General features: G+C 50.4%; 1 protein-coding gene across 7 annotated transcripts in view; it reads left to right on the top strand.

Annotated features, from left to right (window-relative positions):
• The window catches only part of Mbp (myelin basic protein), a 103,237-nt gene extending 83,188 nt beyond the window's left edge, over positions 1-20,049 (top strand). For 3 of the 7 annotated variants that reach the window (XM_050164984.1, XM_050164982.1, XM_050164988.1), the window contains 5 exons: positions 7,999-8,100; positions 10,386-10,421; positions 10,814-10,846; positions 14,226-14,348; positions 18,542-20,049. In XM_050164984.1, the coding sequence (XP_050020941.1) occupies positions 7,999-8,100; positions 10,386-10,421; positions 10,814-10,846; positions 14,226-14,348; positions 18,542-18,586 (339 nt within the window). In that variant the 3' untranslated portion in view covers positions 18,587-20,049. The remainder of the gene's footprint in view (positions 1-7,998; positions 8,101-10,385; positions 10,422-10,813; positions 10,847-14,225; positions 14,349-18,541) is intronic. The other 4 variants (XM_050164985.1, XM_050164983.1, XM_050164986.1 and 1 more) reach the window with 3 other exon arrangements.
• Positions 20,050-20,351: the final 302 nt, after the last annotated feature.

Genomic DNA, 20,351 nt, shown 5'->3' with positions numbered 1-20,351 from the left:
TCCAAAAGATTCTGCCGCTAATCCTTGCACTGCCAAAGAAAGGGGCAAAGTTGCCAGAGAAGGCCACAATATCTTTGTTCTCCATGTCCTGGAGCAACACAAGGGAACAAGTGCCCCCAACATTGCAGCGGTTGCCCCTCCCCCACTTTGCAGCCCTATCAAAGAAGCTTTCACTTCAGGATTGGCTGAAGGTCTGAGGAACCAGACCGTGGAATGTGTGGCAAGCATCATCCCTCCACCAGGGACACAAGGATGGACACTGGTGGTCTTCAGTTGTCCCCACAGCAGATAGCATCCCCGCCTCGCAGTGAGTTGAGGGGAAATGCAGGACAGTGAAGGCAGGAGACATCCTAAAGTTTCCACCTACACAGGAAGTCTATCCATACCTGTCCAGAAAGTGAGAAAAGCCACGAGGATGCCGCCTGCTTTCTGTGAAGAAAAGGGCTCTGTTTCATTAGTCACAGCGTCAGTGACGTGGAACACACATGTTCTGGAGCCAGGCAAAGACCCAAAAAAAGGGAAAATCACTCACTCATCACCCCCCAGACCCCAGAATTTAAAATGCATGAATTTTGCTAGGGGGAAATAAGAGAGAACACTCTCTCCAGAAATACATTAGAAGCAATTTGACCACAAACGGCATTCTGGCTTCTTCTGTGAATGTAAACGAGGCTAGAACTGGGGTCAGCCATCCATGAGAAGGACACACACACACACACACACACACACACACACACACGTACTGAGATGCCTTGGGGCAGTCAGCGTATGGGGAGTCAGAAAGGAGAAAGATGGCCTCCCGCTGTAGGCAGCATTTCTCTATCACCACCTGAGACTTTTGTCAAACATGTTGGCTGCCCATGTCCCTCATTTCATCTATGCCCCTGACATCTAAATGGATCACAGATAAGTTGGCTGTTGAGCCCTGCCACTGACTCCCAAGTATAAAGCAACTGTGACCATCAGACGTGAAAGAAGGAAGCTAGCCCAGGCCTTCTTCTCTGGAGACAGTGTTAAGGAGGAGAGCTGTTCCCAAGATTTCCAGGGCATGGAGAGGCAGCAGAGGCGAGTCCTGCCGGAGAAAGGCTCTGTGGGTGTCAGTGTGGGAGTGCTCATGGGAAGAAACACGGATGCTGACATTCACCTACACAGGGGCGAAAACGTTTTCTCAAAGCCACAAGCTCCCCCCAGGCCTCACAGAGCAGCCTCCCAGACCCTGGCCTCCGAGTTCAATTAAAGACAGTTAAATGCTAATTGAGTTCCTCCCTCACTCTGGGAAGCACTAACAAGAGCTCGGTGGACTGCGGTGTCCTGACGCCACCACGCGGCTGCTTGCAGCCTTCTGTGAGGTCAGGTAGCAGAGTGTTTGCCCAGCCCGTGCGGGTGTGGGACCATGGCTTAAAACTAAATTAAAGGAAAGAAAAGACCATGTATCAGAAGGTGACTTGGTTTATTCTGTCTCCCGAGGGCAGAATAGAATGTCCCTAACTGCTGGTGTTGAGGACTAGTTTTTCCTCCGACAGAAACTAACAGGGTCCTACATTTTAATCACATGGAAATGAAACCATTCCTATGATAATGATGGGAAATGCTCCTGCCATTAACCTTAACTGAGATCATATTTGCAAATCCAACTTAATTAGGAACTGATTTCCGGGACCCAAGGGACTCCATCCATCTACAATACTCAGGTTTCTCCCCCCTCAGATATAAACAATTTCTTTCTGGCCCACAGCTTCAGAACTTAATATAAATCTGCAAACTTTGAGACAACTAGGTAAACCGTGATGTTAAACTCTCTTCTTTTCCCGCATCTCACCCTTTGGCTGGACTACAAGCCAGCAGCCTCCTGTGCCTGCTGCGGACAGCAGCTCCTCCTGCATCTCTAGGCCCGCTCCGCCAGGTTTGCTGCAGGGCCTGGGCTCCCGAGGGGCCTCAGCAGGAAGGTCCTTGGACCCCTTTGCATCTCGGTTTCACGGTTCAAACGAAGCCAAGCAGAGCAGCGGTGTGGGTGATGGTTTGGGTTCAGGTCCGTGAGAGACATAGCCATGCCCTGTGTAAATGTGATTGATCTTCGGTGTTCACACGAATCTGTGTGGCCGCAGGAGAAGGGAGACAGTGCAACCCCAGATCCTGGGTGCTGCAGGTCGTGCATCCAGGCAAGGGGTTGGGGTGGGGGGCATGTCTCAGGCCTAGGCCCCGCTTCCTTATTTAATGGCTGCCGTGACCGAGAGTCACTCGTGACCTGTAGTGATCCGAGAGTGAGGGTGTTCTCATGCTGTTTTCAGGGAGCAGTCTCTCTTCAGGGAAACAAGCAGCCAGCCAATCTGATGGCCACTGACCCCCTGATAGACGTCCAAGTTTAGGGTTCCTGCAGGAAGCTGGAAAAACCTGAAAAACCCGTTTCCTGCCCTCTGCAGAGAGAGTGTATCTGAGCGCCCCCTGCTGGTTATGGGCACCATTTCCAGCTGAGGGGAATTGTCATTTTTCACCTTCTAATGGGGGAAGCACCCAGCTCAAAGATCAATGACCTGGTTGGCTGGGGGTCCCTTCCACAGCTGCAGAACAATTCGTCGTCATTTTGACTCAAAAGGTTTGTTGTCCTGTTCCCTTGTTAGCATGGTGCAAAGCTGAATTGACGCAAAATGAGGTTCTTGATATAATACCAAGAAAAAAGAAAAAAAACAGACTAAGAGAAGACAGGGTGCAGTAAGACGCCATTTAAAAGCATTTGCAGCACAAAGTCGGCCTGTCTCACAGCAGGGCTCCAATTATCCATCGCCTACTTGTAAGTACGCACAGCACCGCTGTTCATACAATGGAATTTTTTAGTTTTAAAAACAAGACTAGCTTTGCTGGCCCTCACTTGTTTCAAATGTTCAACTCCAAACACAACCATGGTGTTCAGGTGGGCCAGGTGGCAAGACCCCAACCAACTCAGATTCCCGGAGTCATTGGCCGGCCAACACTGGCCTTGGCCCTGTGGCCCTTCTTACTGGTGGTGACTTTGCTACAATGCCTGTTGGGAACCCACAAGGAAGATGTGCTGCCGGAGACAGGCTGGGCACAGACAGAGACTGCAGTCTTGGGGAACAACAATAAAACGTTCAGTATGGGCTCCTCACTTAGCCTTTGTGAACACAGCAAAGCAGTTCCCTGCCAGAGAGTAATTGCATGTAGAGCCCATAATGAACTAAGAGACCAAAGTTCTTTCTCCCAAAGATGCCAGCTCACCAGATCGTTGCTGACCTTGCCCATCACCAGTGCTTTTGGGCAGACACTTGGAAAGTCTGGAATATTGCTACACAGAATATAGAGTGGGTCCCGTGGGGGGAGGGACGTATAATGAATTGTATTTTGACAAAGATTGAGGGACAACTCAATGGAAGAATGGAGATCTTTTCAACAAGCAGTCTTGGGACAATTGGACACGCACCTGCCAAACACCACCAACAGCAAAAGGTACCTCAACTCAACCCTCATCTTCTGTGAAAGTCACCTGAAACTGAATCATAAATCTCTACGGATGCCAGAAAATTCTAAAATCTTAAACAAAAATATAGGAAACAATCTTCTTAACCGGGGTAGAAAAGGGTTTCCTAGACCTGACATTAAAACTGGTTCATCAAGAAAATAGGCAAATTAGACCCCATCAAAGCTTGATGCTGTTTGTGTGAACGCTGATAGCAGTGTGCATAGCAAGCCACAGACTGGGAGAAAATATCTGTATCTTTGTGGAGTCTGAAAGTAGAGCCGTGGTCCTGGAGGTCAGAGAGAGAAAGGCCAGGGATTACCTCGGACAGATTCTGCTAAAGAAGAAAGGGTTGCATGGGCTGAGTGACGGCGGATGCATAGTTGCTACTGAACGGTCTCCTCAGAAATGGCTAAAATGCAACCCTGTGTCCTGCGTATTTGAAGAACTCAAATGCAGCCCTGGTCTGGTCTAGGAAGCCCCTTGCCCCAGCCCAGGATGTTGCTACTATGGCAACTGAGGTGGCCTCTTGGCTTTTGCTGCACTCACCACAAAGCCAGGTCTAGATTGGGGTATGTCCCAAGGCGCGACATCACTGAAGAACCGCCACCCTTTGTGTTCCTTTCCAACTGTGCTTCAGGACCACCATGCTGCACATGAGGAAGCCAGGGCCTGGTCTACCCAGCACCCACCAAGGGCTTCTAGGGTTCTGACATCCGGCCCTGGAGGGTGCTCCTGCTCCTGTGACTAGCTCTTTCTGCACACTGTGGTAGGAGAAGGATTTTGCTCCTGCGCTCCTTCCTCTTTCTAGCTGCTGAGTGCCGTCATGATAATCCAACAGCACCCTGGGGCCCACACAGATCCGTCTTTTTCTGATGAAAGAGTAAAGCCTAGATGAAGGCACGAGGTGTGGAAAACCAGGAAGGATAATCCAACATGGCAATACTTGGCAGCTAAAAGGTGCTGCCTGGGTCGGGAGGCAGTGGCATAGGTGGAGGGGAGACCGTTCTAACTGACTAAGCGAGAGTGGCGTGTAAGGAACCCTCCTGGGTGGAAGCTGAGATCCAGGCTGCCTCCCCACGGAGGTTCTGCTGGGAAAACTCACAGAACAGTATGATGGCTCCAAGCATGCTGTTAAATGGCCTTGTTTTATTTTCTAAACTAACATACAGCAAAATGGACTTGCTTTGTATAGAGCTCTTATGTTTTAACAGATTGATAAACTTGTGTAGCTACTACCACAAAGACATATCAACCTTAGACCGCCCCCCCCCTTCCTTGAGTAATCAAAGCTCCCTTTCTCTCGTCTCCTAACCCCTGTTCTAGCCTCCCTCACCACAGGATAGGCTTTTCAGGGCTGTCACGGAAAAAGATGATACAGGTAAAATCTTTCTGAATGGATCCTGTCAGTCAGCATGACTTATAGATGCCTTGGTGTTATTTTGTGTTTAAAATATTGTTTGCTCTATTGCCAACTAGCATTCCACTGATGAGCACACCCCAGTGTGTTCATTCTCTTGATGAAGAACACTTGAGTTGTTTATAGTATGCAGGGATGAAAATGTCCTACAGACCTTCATGTACGGGCTTTGGGTGAGTATAAGTTCTTCATTGAAGATCTAAGTTATTTTCCTTCCAATGATTAGTGATCTGTACATTCATTTAAACATCACTTTCAAAAATACAGTAATTCTCTTTCATTCTTCCAAGCTTGAGATGGGATTGCAGGGCCATCCAGTCAATATGCAGTTGCTGTTGCTGGGAGAAACTGCCGGGTTGTTTTTCCCAGTGACTGTGCTAGTTTGGAATTCCTATGGCAAAGCATGGGAGTTCCAGTTGCTCCCTGTACCAGTCAACACTTGGTATTGTCGGTATTTTTTCTTAGCTCTCTGAACAGGTGGGTCGTCACATCTCATGGCTCCTGATTGCACGTTCTTGGTGGCTGTTGGTATTGAGCAGTTGTTGTTCATGTCTCAGCTGTTTTCCACACATCTTTGGTGAAATGCTTCTTGAAGTGTTTTGTTCAGTTTTTAATCAATTTATTTTCTTACTGCTGGGTTTTGAAGGTTTAGTGTTGTTTTTTTTTTTTTTAAAAAAAAAGCATATTTTGTGACTTTGTGTTTAATTCTTTTTCTCATATGTGATTTGCAAGTGCATTCTTCCAGTCTGTCATTTGTCTGCTCAGGCTCCTGAGAGTGCTTCATGTAAACAGTGTTGAGCGTTCATGGGGTCTGGTTCTACCTATTTTCTTGATGAATCAGCTTTTGATGTCTTGCCTAAGAAACACTGCTTGATTACTATAAACTATGTATAAATCTCAAAAATAAAACCATGTGATTTGGGTAGCTTCTGTATTTTTACAGTGGTTTTAGCTATTTTGATTCTTTTAGTCAAGATTAGTTTGTCAGTAATCCTACTGGCAAATGCATTAAATAGGTAGACAGAGCTGACATCCCTACTGCTTGAGTTTTCCAACCCACGAATATAAAATGTCTCTACTTAACTCTTCTCTGGTCTCTTTTCTAGTTTCTAGACTAACAAATCCCTATATGGCGCTATTATGTTTTGCTCTGGGGTGCCAGGGGCTGATCCCAGGGCCTTGGTAGGAAAGTATTCTACTGCTGTGATACAGCTCAGGCCAAATTCTGTAAATGCTTTGCCAGGTTCTTTTCTGTCACTGGCATTTAAATTTTGAGTTTGTGTTTAACTGTTTGCTACTATTATATAGAAATATGGTTGCCTAAATGTCTTTTGTTTCAAAGAATCTGCAGATATAATATAGCAAAGCAGATATAATTACACTGCTGCTGAAATTATCTGTGGGACAGGGTAGATCCAAAAGCTCAAGCCAGCATCCTAGTCACTGTTTCTTCTCGGTGTATATGCTAGCAATGCATGACCCCTAGCATATAGACTGATTCGTGGTTAGCTCCTATATTAAAAGAGATCAGAGATCTGTGAAGCCACACAGCAGTCACCCACAGCTGATGCCTCTTGCACGGTCCACTCCCTGCTTTATCGTGGACCGCCTGACCCCAGCTTTCATAGCTCTAAGGGGTTGTTGGGTAGCCTGGGAAGCTCAGGCCCCTCACAGCAGCCACGGAAGAGTGAATGGCATCCTGTATCCACAGCAGGCACTGGACACGTGTTACGAAAAGGAATGAAGCTTAAGAAGAGTTCTGCGGGGCGTGAGCTGGCTGTCAGGGTGGGAACAACGGGAGGGGAGAGAAAGACCATTTAGAAAGTGCCAGCTGGAGGTGGGCTGGGAATGGGGAGCACGGCCTTGAAGAGTGAGGAGGTTCAGTACGTGGTCACCGGGAAGCAGTGAACTTGGGTCTTTGTGTAAGAAAGGGAGGGGAGAGGGAGGGCACGGACTGTGTTAAAGGTCTGTCCAAGTCAGTCAGGAGAAGGTGAACAGGGTCAAGGTGACTGGGAGGATAAGATCACTTAGCTACAGCGTTCTGTCTGAGGCTGTCTATCTGTGAAGGCTGTGTAGTAGACGCCTATCCGTGCCCTCAGGGCGCACTACACAGAAGGTGAAGCTGTGCTCACTGTTCAGTTCCTCACAGTGAGGCTCAGGACACAACAGGTACAGAGAAAGGCTGCGCGTTTGGCGACTCTAGTTATCACCCAGGGAGTTGCACCCATCTCCCACACCCTCATAAGCTCCAGAGAAGCAGTTCTTGGCCTTTTGGTGGCAAACAGCTCAAAAGGGCTCTCCCAACCCACATAAAGAGAGAGAGGATGCTGCTGGGGACCGGACTGCCTAGCTGTGACCTCTGCAGACAGTCCCCACACATCCCCCCTGTGGTTAGTCTTGCTGCTGGCTGGGTGAGGTTCCTCCAGGCCCAAGGGTGATTCTGCAATTGTGCTGGGAGCCGCAGAGGGAGAGACTGGGCAACAGGTGCCATGCCGTCTCCTCCTGAACTATTATTTTCTGGGAACTGTAGTGTTGCGAAGTCTCTCTGCAGGCTTCTGCCCGAGGGTACCTGGCTGGGTGGAGACTCTTCCTGCGTCACTGCGCATGTTCAATGGGCTGAGCACTGAGTGGCAGCCAGGAGGACAGCAGCAGGCAAAAGCAGAGCCACTTCCGCCTCCCGGCCGAGGTTGTGCTCCCTCTGTGCCGCTGGGCTTGCTAGAGAGTCTCACTGGCTTTATCCACTGACCCGTGGACATTCTCAGCAAGTAGCATTCTCTACTTCCGTCTTACTCGAGGTCGGAAAGTGTCAGTCACACCTGCAGACTCAGAACCTGGCGACCTGAGGCAGAGGCTAGCCCATGACGCCTTGCTCCAAAGCTAATGAACAGACTACCTCTGCCTTTGATGGCTTCAGAAACAGGGCAGCCACCTGGCAAGCCGCGGTTGCACCACTACGTATCCTCTACCATGCCTAACTCGGGTGTCCGGCGACACACCAGCATCTTCCCCACCACCGGGAAGCACAGAGTGGAAGCCCACCGTCCTCAGGACGGACCTGGCCCCGTTATGTCCTCGTCGTCCTAAGTTGCTTGCTTCTCTCTTTCAGGATTCACACACAAGAACTACCCACTATGGCTCCCTGCCCCAGAAGTCGCAGCACGGCCGGACCCAAGATGAAAACCCAGTAGTCCACTTCTTCAAGAACATTGTAAGTGACCACATACAAGGGAACCGGGAAAGCATCAAAGGAAGGTTTCTGGACCCAAGACAGTCCTTAGCTTGCCCATGGCTTCCTGGGATCATTCTCAGCGTGCAGCCGATCTGAGGGACACCACCCTCAGTAGGAACTTGGTTACAAGGATTCCAAGTCCCAAAGGGCACTCTTAGCTGTATCAGGCATGAAACAAACTATGTATTCTAATAAGAATTAGATTTTCCTGAAACCAGACAGCTAATTGATGCTGAGTAGAAATATAGGCTTTGTGCCCTGAGAAGGGACAATGATGGGAATAGGCATTGCTTAGGATGACTGGTGAGCAAAGAAATGCAGGGTGTGTTAGGCCAGCAAGACTGTTCTGTGTGACATGTAATATAGGACGCAGGGCATGTGTCTATACACACAGGATGCACAGCACATAGGGTGATGTTATCCAACTGATAGCGATGACAACAATGCCCCGGTGTTTGTTTATCAGTTATAATATGTTGCATTAATGCTGATGCTAAATAGCAGAAAGTAAGCAGCTGGGTGGGCTGCCCTATGGGTGTAGGGGAAATGTGTGATTTCATTGCAATTTCTGGGCAAATATAAACTCCTCCACAAAACAAACGTCTGAGTTAGCTTTCTATTGTTATGGTAAGACACTATGACCAAGACAATTTATAAAAGAAGGAGTTTATTCTGGGCTTATAGGTCAGAGGGTGAGTTGATGACCGTCATGTCAGGGAGCATGGCATCAGGCAGACAGGCAAGGCTCTGGGACGGTATTTGAGAGATCACACCTTGAGATATAACCATAAAGCAGAGAGGTGGGGAGGGGGAGATAGAAATAGACAGGTGGATGATAGATAGGTAGATAGATAGATAGATAGATAGATAGATAATAGATAGATGATTGCTAGATAATAGATAATAGTTGATAGATAGATTGATAGATAATAGATGATAGATAGTAGATAGATAATAGATAGATAGATAGATAGATAGATAGATAGATAGATAGAGCAATAAGTGGGAACGACCCACCCCAATGACACACCTTTTCCAACAAGGCCACATCTACTAATCCTTCCCAAAGAGTTCCATCAACTATTCACACATATGTGAAGCACTCACATATGAGCCTATGGGGCTCATTCTCATCCAAACCACCACAATAAAGCTTATGGAAAACTAATGCTGAGGGCCTGGGTAGGTAGCACACTAATTAAGAGAGCATCCTCCCTGTCTTAAGTATGTTTTCCATTGCTGTGATAAAACACCACGGCCAAAGGCAACTTAGGGAGGAAAGGGTTTCTTCCGCTTACACTCTGTATCACAGTCCATCATGCAAGGAAGTCAGAGCAGGAACCTGGAGGCAGAAGCTGAAGCAGAAGCCGCGAAAGAGTGCTGCTGACTGACTTGTTCAGCCTGCTTTCTTACGCACACCAGGACCACCTCCCCAGGGATGGCCCCACCCACAATAGCCTGGGCCTTCCCACATCAGCAATTAATTAAGAAAATGCACTGCAGATGGGCTTACAGGCAAATCTTACAGAGGGGTTTTCTCAAGTGAGAGTCCCTCTTGTGACATAAGTGATTCCATCTTTTTTTTTTTTTTTTTTTTTTTTTTTTTTGGTTTTTCGAGACAGGGTTTCTCTGTGGCTTTGGAGCCTGTCCTGGCACTAGCTCTGTAGACCAGGCTGGTCTTGAACTCACAGAGATCCGCCTGCCTCTGCCTCCCGAGTGCTGGGATTAAAGGCGTGCGCCACCATCGCCCGGCTTAAGTGATTCCATCTTGAGACATAAATGACTCTATCAAGTTCACATAAAACTAACCAGCACCCTACTCTTGCAAAGGATCTAAGTTCAACCCCTAAAATCCATGCGGGTGGCTCATAACTGCCTATAACTCCACCTCCATGGCCTCCATGGGCCGCTGCGTGCACATGGACAAGCACACACAGAGACACTTTAAAATGAGGCATAGTATTGGAGATATCAGTGGGTGCAGCATGTCCAGCCCCAAGCAGGGCATGATACAGAGGCGTGTGATGCCCAATAGACTGGAGCCATGTCTGTAGACTTGAACTAGTGGGACCCTCTGAGAAAGAGTGGGACCCTCTGAGAAAGAGTGGGACCCTCCGAGAAAGAGTCAGACCCTCTGAGAAAGAGTGGGACTCTCTGAGAAAGAGTGGGACCCTCTGAGAAAGAGTGGGACCTTCTGAGAAGGAAAGAGTGGGACTGCCTCCAGGAGGGTGCCCCACTGCAGCCCACACCTCTCTGTCTTCCAGGTGACACCGCGCACACCACCTCCATCCCAAGGAAAGGTAAGACCTTATATGTTCTGATCCATTGCCAGCCAATACAGAAGATTACCCTGAAATTAAAACTGTGTTCTGAATGGAGCTGGGCTCAGGGCTCCCTAAATCACCCCAGCCTTGCTCCCAGAGTCTCCCAGTGGGACGCAGCAGCGGCCGGCCTCCACTATACAAGGCCAGTGCATCCCTGCACTGTTCACTGAGCCAGGATCCACCACATTCTGGTCTTGGAGCTGCAGGTGGCCCTGCCAACCCTGAATCTGGCGCACTAAGGGGAGCCTGGTCCCACTCGGGGGAGGCATGCCATTTGGTGTTGCTGTTGGTTTCAGGACTTTGCCCTGGGTGATCATCACGACATCGTCACTGTTTCTTTCGTCACCGTTTCTTTCTCTTCCCCACAGGGGAGAGGCCTGTCCCTCAGCAGATTTAGCTGGGTAGGTGATGACCGCATTTCCTCTGCTTCCTCCTCCTCTGCAGCCTGCATAGCCCACTGACCTCTAAGTTCTTTCAGAACCTTAACACTTGCCTTCTCTTTCCTAGCCAGCCCAGCTCACCAACTGCAGTTGACAGGCTGTTTTCTGTTCCAGGGCAGGGACGAAGCCTTTCAGCATGGATTGCTGCCAGGCTGAGATCCAAGCCCCACCAGCCCCGTACCTCCTCCCAACAAGGGTTCTGTGTGCCTTCTCAGGGAAGAAGGACAGTATCACACTGTAGAAAATCCCTAATTCCTCTCCAGTGGCCGTGTTGGGGAGAAAGAGCCCAACAGACCAAACACAGAAAGATGCTGGCCACCCCTTAAGACAGTATGCATATTCAAAGGAAGAGATGCTAAATCCTGTTGTTTAGTTTCTAATACCCCCTTTCCCTGTTAGTGCAGGAGATTTGGAGTTTTGTTTTTGTGTTAGAAGTGCCTAACACAGAGGTAATAAACTGCCAAGAAAGATGCCTTCGGGGTTTCAGGTTTTAAGACACACGAGCAAAGTTTCCGTGAAGATTTTAATTGTTTGAATGGCTTGGCTTCTCAACATTAGCAACACTTGTTAAATCTATACCAATTTAAAATGCTTACTGATAAATCCTAACCAAATATATTGACCCCAGCTGCTAGCAGATACTAGATACGGCTCTTATCCTTGTAAACAGCTACACAGATACACAAACACCAGCCTGTTACCCAGAGGGGGTGGGGTGAGAGGTTTTGTCTGTGAACAGTGGGTACAAAGGCCATCTGTGCCAGCCAAACAATACACAAGAGAATGGTTGAAGGGGGGAGAGACAGAGAGACGAGAAAGAGGGAGAGAGACAGAAGAAAGAGGTGCGGTGGAAACAATAGCAGGAAGAAGGTGGGCAGCAGAGCATGGGACACACCTGTAGGGCCAGTACTCGGTAGGCGGAGGCAGGAGGACTCCTGAAAGACCAAAGTGAGCCTGTAGAGTGGGGGCCTCCGAGTTGCCCTGTCTCAAAAAATAAATAAATAAAAATAAAATGAAGAGAGGGAGGTGTGCAAGAGGAAGGATTACTCAAAAGACAGGAGACTGGTGCCCACCTCGTTTTAGCACTTTCTCACACTGAGCGGTGAACCGCCTGCTGGAATATTCTGTGTAAATGCACGTTGGACCTGATTCTTTTTCTCACAAGGTAAATCTTCAAAACTGATGACAACGAGGTAGGTGTCTACCTAGATCCATTCGTAACCTCTTTTTGTTTTTAACTGTCTGTGCCATCAAGAGACAAAAATGATGTTGAACGTGACGTCTGATTCTACCCAGGATTCTTACTTTAGCTACTGCTGTTCACGTCTTAATTCTCTAGGTGTGGGTTGCCATGGCAAAGACTGGGTGGGAGGGGGTGGGAGGAGGACACTTCATCCTGGTTCTGGGAGGCCCTTTGACCCACAGGCGAACAGGTAACTCTGCATTCTCCAGTTTTGATCTCTCCAGGACCCCTTAGGTCTCTCTGTGTCCAGTGTTATTCCGGGTTTTCATTGTTTCCAGGATGGCCCTCTTGTCTGGTGTTTACAGGAACTCCATCTGGCTTGCTCATGTCTCTGTTATGTGTACCCTGGTAATGTCTAGGCTTTCCGAGATGAAAGTGTCTGGGACAGTCCACATTACTGATATGAAAGTTCAGCTGAATTCAAGTCTCAGAGGCTCTTGGTTTGGGGGGAAAGGGACTCAGCATTCACCCAGAGAAGCCTGTATGTCTGCCTCTTAGCTGCCTGTGTGTTTGGTGCTACACTCCCCAAATGCCATAGCCCTTCCATGTGGCTTGCAGGAGTTCAGGATGCCCAAGTGGCTCTGCCTGGCCCCAAGGGCCCAGCTTAGACTTTCCACTAGTCCCCATCCCTTACCTCATCAGACCCCTGGAGCCAGGGGGCGCCACTATCTGTCCCAAACACAAGCTAAAGAGAGGGAATTTTTGTTTTGTTTTTGAGACAGGATTTCTCTTTGTAATGGTCCTAGCTGTCCTGAAGCTAGCTCTTGTAGGGGAAACTGGCCTTGAACTCACAGAGATCCACCTGTCTCTGCCTCCTGAGTGCTGGGATTAAAGACAAGTGAGCACAATTTACCTAAGTAGTGGGAATAGGGGTCAATGTTAGGTCATATGGCCTGGGTCCTAACTTCCATCCTGCCCCAAGCCAGCCTACCTGGAAGTGCCTGGGGTCTTTCTGACACCGGCCACAGCACATCTGAGACGGTGGGTAGCTGGATTGCATCTCAAGATCCTGCCCGCCTAAAGCACTTTTGTGAATCAGCAAAACTAGTACGCTGGGGCCCAGGGCTGCTTCTGATGCTGAGCTGTTAGAAGTTACCATGTTAGCCACAACAGCTGGGTCGCCATTTCCTCTGGTCAAGACCCAAGGCAAAGTCTTGAGCCCTGCCCTTGAGGCAGAATTCTGCAAGGCAGGCAGAATCTTCCCGATCAATCTCCGGGACTACACCCTGGAGCTGGGTGAAGACCTTACCCGGAAGGCTGCTCTCATCTCTCAAGCTGGGACCCAGAGAGTCTTGTATGTCCATCATCACTGTCCACTACTGCATCCCACAGGGGGTGACCATCTCCACAGAGTGAGAGGCAGGAAGGGGTGCCTGTTCTCTTTAGTGGCCAGTTCCATAGGACCCAAGTGCAAAGGTGGGCACTTAGGACTGTCCATCCTCTGAATGAAAGAGCAGCACTAACCCCGCTGTGCAGGAAACTGGGCTCACAGAGGCTCCCACACCAGCCCGCGGTCACCCACCTCAAAATGGGGAGGAGCCGCTACCAGGTACAGCTTGCTTCCTGCACAGGTCAGCATCCCAAATAGGAGCCTGAGTCTAGGTGTCACTAAGGCCATCCTAGAGAGGCTGCCCTGGACCAGAGATTGGGAAATCAATCTTTTACTGTAAGGAAGGTAAATATCATAGAGTCCAGAGATTCCTCCTTCTCCCGGGCCACAGAAGCAGCAGAACAAGGGTAAGCAGAAGTTGACCTGTGTAAGACTAGCAGACACAAACTTAAGCACCAGGCACAGGGTGACCCTCCTGGCCCCTGGACTCCAGCACCTTTGTGGCCTGGATGGAGTTCCGCAACTGCCTGTAAAATTGGGTGTTTGTGCCTCAGGACACACAGCACCACCTAGTCAGGCCCTCTGTTCTCCAGCTTTGTCCCCTGATGGACTTGGGGACAGGCACTTCTTCAGCCCCTCCCCAATGGAGCTCCCTGCTGCTCAGGCTCCTGAGTGACTCACCAGTGCCACCTGGTGGCTCATGTCCTCCTGGGTAGGCCCTGGTGGCAGCTGTGAGCAGGACACTGAGCTCTGGTCTTTTCTTGCAGGGGGCCGAGGGGCAGAAGCCAGGATTTGGCTACGGAGGCAGAGCTTCCGACTATAAATCGGCTCACAAGGGATTCAAGGGGGCCTACGACGCCCAGGGCACGCTTTCCAAAATCTTTAAGCTGGTAATGTAACATTTCTACCGTGGGGAAACACCTGGGCACCTCTGTGGGAAGTGGGGCCTGGAACCACACTCTGGGTTCACTGTGCCCCACTCCTCCAGGCAAAACCGTGACCCCAGAGTGATGCCAGGGGTCAGGACGAGTATTAAGGAAAGACGAATTCCAGAATCCTCAGCTAAGCTTAGCCAAAGGTTCAGTCACCTCCTCCACCCACGACTTGCCCTCTCTTGTTCTTAGCCAACATAGCTCTGCCTTCCTTCTCGGTTTCCTAGGAAATTAGTGTGGAGCCAAGAGCCTTTTAAAGGAGGCCGCTGTGTGATGCGCAAACATTTCCCCAGACCTCACATTGAGCCCATAAGGTGCCTCTTCTCTCGCTAGAGGTCAAAGTCAGGGGGGCCACTAACCTGGGTCCCCACCAAGGGCCTAGGTAGGAATGAGCAACACCTGTCTGATAGAAGCCCCCCCCCACAACACACACTGAGGAAGGCTCACTAAAATCACTCCAGGGACCCAGGAAGACCAGGAAGGGACTGCATAGGTACCAGAATCATACAGACCCAGGGATAGATGCCAGGACCATTGTTGGTTAGTCTGTGGCCTCAGCTTCTGACTGCTCTGAGAGACGATTTCCTCATCTGTGGAGTAGGGGCAGATGTGCCCACTTACGCCATATCGGCTGAGGTGGCGGTGAAGGTTCTGGCGGGCATCGAGGCACCAGGAGCTGGTCTACAAAGCAGCGCTGGCCTTGTGCAGAGAATCTCCCTGTGTAGTTGTAAAAAGGCTCCCTGGAAGGGAAGGTTGGAGCTCAGAGGCATCCTGTGTCCTCCCCAGGGAACCCACAGGGTGAAGTCTATCCTGGAGGAACATGGGCGCCCAGACTAGGCTTTGACTCTGAACCATGTCCCAAGTGTCCCCTAATGAGCCAAGCGGTGGTGGCGCACACCTTTAATCCCAGCACTCGGGAGGCAGAGGCAGACAGATCTCTGTGAGTTCGAGACCAGCCTGGTCTACAAGGGCTAGTTCCAGGACAGGCTCCAAAGCTAAAGAGAAACCCTGTCTCGAGAGAACAACACAAAAAGAAACAAGCTGATGAAACTACCCCTTTCAACAAATCTCTGGCACTCCACGTCGCCAGTGGTCAAGGTGACCACTGTCAGGAAGACCTGGATACTCTGGGCCAGGGCTGCCTTCCTAGGAGGAAGAGAACAGGAGAGCTGGCCAGGGCCAAGACCTCTCAAATCTGAAAAGCCGGTCCAGGTGCCCTGGAACTCAGTGGCCAAGGCAAAACATTCTGTGGAAGAGACTGAGGTGCCTTGGGAAACGTGCAGGGGAGGGGATATTTTATCTCTAGACACTTGGCTAAGTTACAAAAGAGGAGCCAGCATACCTGTAGGAGAAGCATCAAGGGCAGAGGGATGTGTGGAGAAGACCTCAGAGGGTTCTAGGAGAAGCAGGCGACCAGCCGAGCTGCCTTTGACATGCTGGGCCAGGAGGAGAGAGGGAGTCCTGAGATGGAGAACCCTGAGTCTGATCCTGATTGAGGGTGTTCCAGGGACACAATGGCAGGTGAGGCCTGCATTCAGGTGTCAGAGTAATGGCCGCATGCCTCAGCAGAGGTGAGGAAAAGCAGCACCTGCTACAGTCTCTGGGCTGGGTGATAGAGAAGAAACTGATATTTATAAAGGTCCGGGAATCTGATGACATGGCCAAGTCCCCAATTATGAGTCTATATCACAGAGCCTCTGGTCTGGAGGGGAGCAGGGTGAGACAAATTAATGTCTCTTCTAGCAGCTGTTGGAGGCGGCTTCCCATGCTCACTTAAGGCTCTGAGGCATGTGTTATCCCTGAGTCCGTAGCCCCTGTCAGCCCTATCACTAAGAGCCGCTGTCTGAGAAGTCCCCTTGGTTCTGAGTGTAGCATCCAAGCTCCCATCCGCTCTTACTCCATCATCTCTGTGCTCCGATGTCACAGAGGCAGACTGCAGACACCCAGTCACAGTTACTCTCTGCTCCCTCAGCCAGGCTCTTTTCTGACGCAAAGATGAACAGAGGGAACACAGAGGCCTGGGAGCCAGAGCCCCCATTGCAGGTGGAAGCCCGCCATACCCGTCTCCTTCCTAGGGTGAAACATTAATATTCCTGTAGCAGGAATTAATATTCCTGTATCCAGGCAGAGGTGGCTGGTGATTCAAGGACCAGAACCGACTCACAGGCTGCAGCATCTGCACCAGATGTTCCGTCCCCAGGGACTGGCCTTGGTGGTGGGTTGGAGACGCCCTCCTGGATTCTCATTTCACGTCTCACGTTTTGTGACCGAGGAGGCTGCATATCTGGGGGAAAGGCTTCTCGTACTTTCGACTCTAGTGTCTTTGCATCTGATAAGTGTGGGACATGACTTCCATTCTCGGACCCTCTGTCAACCCCTGGCTGACAATGTGGCATGCAGAGGTTCTGATCTGAGCTGTCTGTCTCCCGAGAGAACCACCACAGCAGGAATTCAGTTCGTGACTGCTTGGGTCTGTAACACAAGCTCACTGAGTTAATTCCCAAGTCGTGCTTTGCACGTATTTACTAGGGTGTGTCCGTGGTCAGTGCGCACAGGGCAGGCACAGGCTTCTGAGTCCTCGCTAAGCAGGTGAGTATCTGAGCCAGTCCACGGCAGGACCTATGGACTGTGTGTTTTAAAGTGCAATGAGACCCACGTGGCTAAGGAAAGTTAGGAAGAAAGTCCCATGCTTGCGATGGGAACAGAACGCAAGCAAGTAACCACCTACTTTCTATGTCAGGCAAACCTAGGCATTTCCCAGTCCCCAGAGTAGAGCCAAGTAAGAAGATAAATAAATCCTATCCCAAGCATCCAAATAAAAGGTTAAATGAAGGTTAAAGAGTGGGTACGGAACGGTATTTTCTCCAGTGACCTCTAAACTCAGCCAGAAAGTCATCTGTGCTGAATGACCTCAAAGCCAACCTGGACTTAGGTTCCCCAGACTCCTGCTCCAGATGCTAGCAGTTGGTTTGGCAACTGCACTCACCTGGGAGACACAGGTTCGTTCTCGGTATACCTGGTCACTTCAGCTGGTTTCCGAGAGTGGGAGACAGTGGGAGCATGGCAGGATCGACCTGGTGACTTAGGAGGGCTGGCCTGCTCGATGGCTCCACTCAGGAGACCCAGCCCTGTTCTGAGGTACAGTGCACGGCCATGGGTGATTCCCAAGAGATGGCACTCACGAAGTGGAACTGTCTCCACAGCTCCACCCAGGTGCGTATGCTCCTTGCGTGCTGGCCGCATGTGTGTGAGACTCGCACTTATAAATGAGTCCAGCAGCTTCCCTAGACTTCTTTCTGTAAACAGCTTGGTAAATTGCGTTCATCTGTGTAGACCAAGGAAGGTGGGCCCTCTGCAGCGCACGTGGTTATGATTACGATGTCTTACGTAGCTCTTGGTGGGCTGACAGGCTGTGTGACGGCCGGAAGCAGGCTCACAGGGCTCCCTGGCTCTTAACACATCTGCTGTCACTGCTTCATGCTTGCCCCCCCCCCCATTCTTAGCAGCCAGCTCTGAGGGAGGGGCTCAGATTTGCCAGTTCACGGTGGCGGCTGGCACCTGGCTGGAGAGAATCAGTGGGTCTCCCTGTGTTTGGGGCCCGTGTGTCAAGGGAGCCTTTGCCTCTGTAGTGTTCCCGTGAGGTTGTCGGGTCTCACGGGGACAAAGGTATATGCTGAAACTTCCTGTCTTCAGGGACAAATCCAAGCTGACCTTTACCTGGTGAGCACAGATGTGTCAATTACGGGGCCTAAAAGCCCACTAAAGATCAAATGGTCCAAGAGACAAAAAAGCGTAACAGAACATGGAGGCAAAGGTACCACCTTGCTGGCTCTAGCCCTCAGTCCCCTCTGCTGGCTGACACTGGGCAAATGACTCTGCTTCTCTGAGCTTTTGACTCACATATAAAAGAAGAGGTACTCAGGGTCGGCTTCAAGTCCAAGATGGAAATCGGGTGCTCGGACCTCTGCTGGAGGCAGGCACTCAGCCGACTGAGTTCCAAAAAGCAATTGAATCGACTCCCGTATAAACCACTTGAGGCCTGGCTGGATGGCTTATGATTGGACAACCACAGAACCAGCACTGTGGAGGGCAAGTGACATCCCACAGGCCACACGGATTCTTGCCTAACTCCCATCTTTTCATTTTCCCAGGGAGGAAGAGACAGCCGCTCCGGATCTCCCATGGCGAGACGCTGAAAGCCCTGCCTGCTCAGCCTTCCTGAATCCTGCCCTCGGCTTCTTAATATAACTGCCTTAAACATTTAATTCTATCTGCACCAGTTAGCTAGTTAGAGCAGCCCCACTCCTAATCCCGTGGAGCCACGCACGTGGTGGGGCCAGGCCCACGTTAAAACTGTTCCTTTTCATTTGAAGACTGAGTGTCCTCGGGGGTCTTCCCTGCCCTGCCCCCCCTCCCCGTGTACTTTGGTTGACTCCGGAGGGCCAAGTACACGGAAATCCTTCCAAGTTCACCCCTACTCCATCCTCAGACTTTCTTTTCACAGTGAGGCGCACCCCTCCAACTTCCGTGGGCACTGCGGATAGACAGGCACACCGCCAAGGAGCCAGAGAGCGTGGCGCAGGGGACTGTGTGGTCCAGGCTTCCTTTGTTTTCTTTCCCCTAAAGAGCTTTGCTTTTCCTAACAGGATCAGACAGTCTTGGAGTGGCTTATACACCGGGGGCTTGTGGTATGTGGGCGCAGGCTGGGCAGTAGTGAGAGTCCAGAGTGGGGTGCCCCTGGGGACGCTTCCAGGCCAGCTGTTCCCTCCACCCCACCAGCTGATTTCGAGCGTGGCAGAGGGAAGGAAAGGGGCGAGCGGGCTGGGCAATGGCCCCAACAGGAAATGAGGACTTAGGGAAACATGCTGGAGATGTCATGTGTGGCCCCCGAACGTCACCATCTCTCCTCAGTGGCCCCTCAGGGCAGGTGCTTTTAAGATCCCCATTTCCTCTCAGAGCCCAGGGAGAGTCCAGGGACATGGCGCATCTCGCAGTGGGAATGCAGGAGTTCTCTGGTGGCCTCGTGGTGTCCCTCTGGCCACCACTCACATTGGGATGGCCAGCGGTAGCTCGCCCTGGCAGTGCCCATCGGTACACACTAACCTGAGAGAAAAAGTAACCTTCCCCTGCCTCCTAGAAACCACTCATTCATAGCTGATTTAGGAGTGTGCTTGTCACTGAGCCCCTACCCTGGATGCAGGCTGGCCTGGGCAAGCCTTCAGGGATGAGAGCTCAGAATCCCACTTTCCTAATGTCCATGGACACCTTCCCAGTCCTCTAACCTACTGACTATGTCTTTTGATTTAGCATGTCTTTTATAGACCTTCCAAAGAGCCCCACATTGGCCCCTTCATCCTAAGAAGGAAGGTGTTGGTTGATGTAGACCAACGCGCATCTTGTTAATCTCTTCTAATTCTGAGTATAGTGTGGGTTTAAGATAACATCTATTAATACATAGCCTCAATAGCACGAGGGTAAGAGAAAAAGCAGGGAAGAAAATTCCAGAAGTAAACCCTCCAGATCGTTCCACAGGAGCACTTCCCCTCCAACATGACCGACGCCTTTGCTCATGGCTTCATCCAGACAGCACACGCTGCAGAATGGCTGGATGGGAGCACCCACTGTTCTTGAATATCGAAATAAAATAATAAACTTGCAATGGTCTTTGCACAGATATCTCACTTCTGGCTTGTAGACATGGGCCCATGTAGAGCACAGTCTCATCACAGGACGGAGTATTGCCCTTTGGTCAGGAGCATAGGGTTGCCTCACACTGAAATTAGGGGAACATCTCAAGGGTCATATTGAGGAGGCCTTGCACTAATAAACCAAGTAGATGGAGTAGAGGTGACAGGGGACCGTGACCCACGGCACACAAGGAAAAGAACTTTCAGTCACTTTGGGGACCATTGCGCTAGGAAACACCCTGAAGAAGAGCAGGTCACTTACATCATCCCTGAC

Source organism: Alexandromys fortis, unplaced genomic scaffold, assembly GCF_014885135.2.
Source record: "Alexandromys fortis isolate MF-2015 unplaced genomic scaffold, M_Fortis_MF-2015_v1.1 scaffold_160, whole genome shotgun sequence".
Lineage (NCBI taxonomy): Eukaryota > Metazoa > Chordata > Mammalia > Rodentia > Cricetidae > Alexandromys > Alexandromys fortis.
This window is presented reverse-complemented; position numbering and strand designations above follow the sequence as displayed.